A 3,365-nucleotide genomic window follows, 5' to 3' on the forward strand; every position below is an offset into this window, starting at 1 on the left:
CATCATCCTAATTCGAGATAATCAGTTTTTTTTTTTCATGGAGCTACACAACAAGGGAGGGGGGGTAGCCCATCCCTCATCCTCTTAAACCCCCAACTAGGGCTGTAATCAGATCAAATGCAGCAAAATCCGAACTCGATCAGATTATTTGAAAATCTATATCTATATCCAATTAGAAATCTTATCAAATTTAAAAACCTTAGATTCAAATAATATAATTATATAAAATTTATATATTAAAATCAATAAATATTAAAATATAATCCGATTCAAATTTTAATTGGATAGGAGGGAGTCAAATCCGAATCCAATCTGATTACATAAATATATCATCCAATCCAAATTCGAGATAATTAGATTGAATGTCGGATCTGGTCTCAAATTTTCGGATATAGACCTACCTAGGTTGGAGAGGGATTTGATCAAGTCTCTACTGAATGAGTCATGAGATCTTAGCAACTCAGCCACCACACCATTAGTTGATTATTAATTGGATGATTGGATTCCTAGTTGATTGGCGGCCGTATTTACAGGTGTTAAAAGTCAAAAATATCCCTGTGTTTTTGACTTCAAGGGTTTGCCATTTCAGTAATGGATATGATCGTTTTCTCCCATACTCGTAACCCCCACTCCCATTTCGTTTTTTTTTTACCATAATCACAACCAGCGGGAGAGTTTGCAAATTGCAACTCAGCCTCCATCAGTTGGTCGAAATTTGCCCTAGTCCTAATCTCTCCCTTCAGCAGAAACATAAAACGGAGAAGAGCCACAATTCATCATTTCATCATATATATATGGCCTTTGAGTTGAGACGCTTCACACCACAATCTCCAACGGTCAAAATCCTTATCCCCAAACCCAATCCAAACCTCGCCCAATCCCTCAATCTACCGTTTCCCTCCACACCTTTTTTCGCCCCCCAAAACGAAAAGAAATAGAAGAAATAAACATTCAACACTCACAGAACTTCTTCTCTCTCTTCCCTCTTCCCTCTGTAGATAGATCTCTGCAGAGCTAAGAAAATTCATCCTGACCATGTCTTGCTCCAATCTAACGATGTGGGTCTCCTCCAAGCCCTCACTCTCCGACCCTTCCTCAATCTCCTTTCGATCTCTTCTCAACCCATTTCGTCTCCCTTCCCACAGTTCAGCAACCAGTATCCCCTCTCGCTCATCGTCGACGAACCCAATCCAATGTGGTCTCCGCGAGCTTCGCGAGCGTATTGATTCCGTGAAGAACACACAAAAGATCACAGAGGCAATGAAGCTTGTCGCTGCCGCTAAGGTCCGAAGAGCCCAAGAAGCCGTCGTCAATGGCCGGCCTTTCTCCGAGACACTCGTTGAGGTTCTGTACAACATAAACGAGCAACTCCAGACTGAAGACATCGATGTTCCTCTAACTAAGGTCCGCACTGTTAAAAAGGTCGCATTGGTTGTTGTCACCGGCGATCGGGGTCTCTGTGGTGGCTTCAACAACGCAATTATCAAAAAGGCAGAGTCCCGGATTGCAGAATTGAAGGATCTCGGCCTAGATTACACTGTTATAAGTGTGGGTAAAAAGGGTAACTCCTATTTCCTCCGCAGGCCCTATATTCCTGTTGATAGGTTTCTTGAAGGTGGGAGCCTTCCTACGGCGAAGGAAGCTCAGGCCATCGCCGATGATGTGTTCTCACTCTTTATAAGTGAGGAGGTCGATAAGGTGGAGCTCTTATACACCAAATTCGTGTCCTTGGTCAAGTCTGATCCTGTGATCCACACATTGCTTCCACTTTCACCCAAGGGAGAGATTTGTGATATTAATGGTAATTGTGTGGATGCTGCGGAGGATGAATTGTTCAGATTGACAACCAAGGAAGGAAAACTGACAGTGGAGAGGGACGTTGTGCGAACCCCAACTCCGGAATTCTCACCCATTCTGCAATTCGAGCAGGACCCAGTTCAGATCCTTGATGCACTTCTGCCTCTCTATCTAAACAGCCAGATTTTGAGGGCGTTGCAAGAATCATTGGCAAGTGAGCTTGCAGCGAGGATGAGTGCAATGAGCAATGCCACTGACAATGCAGTCGAGTTGAAGAGGAATCTCTCAATTGCCTACAATCGGGAACGCCAGGCCAAAATCACGGGTGAGATATTGGAGATTGTTGCAGGAGCTGAAGCCCTTGCGTAGTTTGATTTGAGTCTGGTTCTTCGACCCCTTCCCTTCATTGTTATTCTCTTTTACTCTATTGTTATCCCTATATTTTTGTGGTTATTTTCTAATTCATTCAGATATGCCTGTTTAAGAAGACTTATTTAGAATAGACAGCTTCTTAGTTTTAATCCACGGCTGTGTGCATGCTTCCCTTATAATGAGAATCACAATGTGGATTTGGATCAAAAGGATGTTCCATGTCAAACTGTGTTCTTATATTCATAATACTTGTATCATATTGGAGTTCTTTGCTCCATGGACTACTAAAGTTATCTGTTAATATTTGGGTGGAAATAATAGTTCGGCATTGTTCAATCTCAATTTTATATAGAATCCTTGTTGGAATTTGATGTAATTCTCATGATTTTTTATCAAAATGTGATGAGGATTCTTGTTTCCTAGAATCATAATCATTCTATCTACAAGAACATAGGAATGTTAGAAAACGCCAGATGATTTTGTTCTACTTATGTAGCAGTGGTTTGGGTATATGTTAGGCTAAACTGATATGCAGTCCATGATGCAACATAGTTAAGTTAGATGGATGCTTCTTCGTTTGATTTTTCAATAAAACAAAATTCTTCCTAAGCCTATATACAACAGTCTCATATGGCTCCATAACATGTTTCAAAATGAAGCTTTATTTGTAACCAGAGAACTCATTTTTTTCTCTGATGGTCTTATCTCGATATATATATAATATAACAACTTAAGTAGAAAAATATATAATTTAAAATATTTGTGATACCAAGATCTGGTTGTAGTGTACTTGCAGAAAAGTCAGCTCTGAAACTAATTCAGTTGTCCTTGGTGACCTCCTAATGTAATGTGTATAGTTGTAGATAAACATTAACTTCTTGTTAATGTAAATCCCATTAATATTTTAAGTGGGTTTAGATATCATATTTTCATTATAAGAATTTATGTGAATCCAAAATTAGGCTCAAACTCGGCATAAAGCAAATAATATGGTAAAGCTGAAATGGGTTCCTTGACTCATAATTAGTCTGTTTAACCACTTGTGTCTCACTTCTTCATTTTCATTGTGTTCTTAAGGAGAGGAGGCATTTAGAAACACAAAAGTTTGTCAATAGAAATAAACATTAAAATACTAATTAAATATTTTAAGTATATTTATATATAACTTTTGATGTTCCGGTGTCAACAGAACTAAC

General features: G+C 39.2%; 1 protein-coding gene across 1 annotated transcript; it reads left to right on the top strand.

The window, feature by feature from the left end:
- Window positions 1–592: 592 nt before the first annotated feature.
- On the top strand, window positions 593–2,511 carry LOC104610940 (ATP synthase gamma chain, chloroplastic). Its single transcript, XM_010277809.3, has one exon. It carries the CDS (start codon window positions 1,036–1,038, stop codon window positions 2,164–2,166), a length of 1,131 nt encoding a protein of 376 aa, XP_010276111.1. The 5' UTR covers window positions 593–1,035; the 3' UTR covers window positions 2,167–2,511.
- The last annotated feature ends 854 nt before the right edge of the window (window positions 2,512–3,365 follow it).

Source organism: Nelumbo nucifera, chromosome 1 (genome assembly GCF_055504915.1).
Source record: "Nelumbo nucifera cultivar China Antique chromosome 1, China Antique-T2T, whole genome shotgun sequence".
Taxonomy (NCBI): domain Eukaryota; kingdom Viridiplantae; phylum Streptophyta; class Magnoliopsida; order Proteales; family Nelumbonaceae; genus Nelumbo; species Nelumbo nucifera.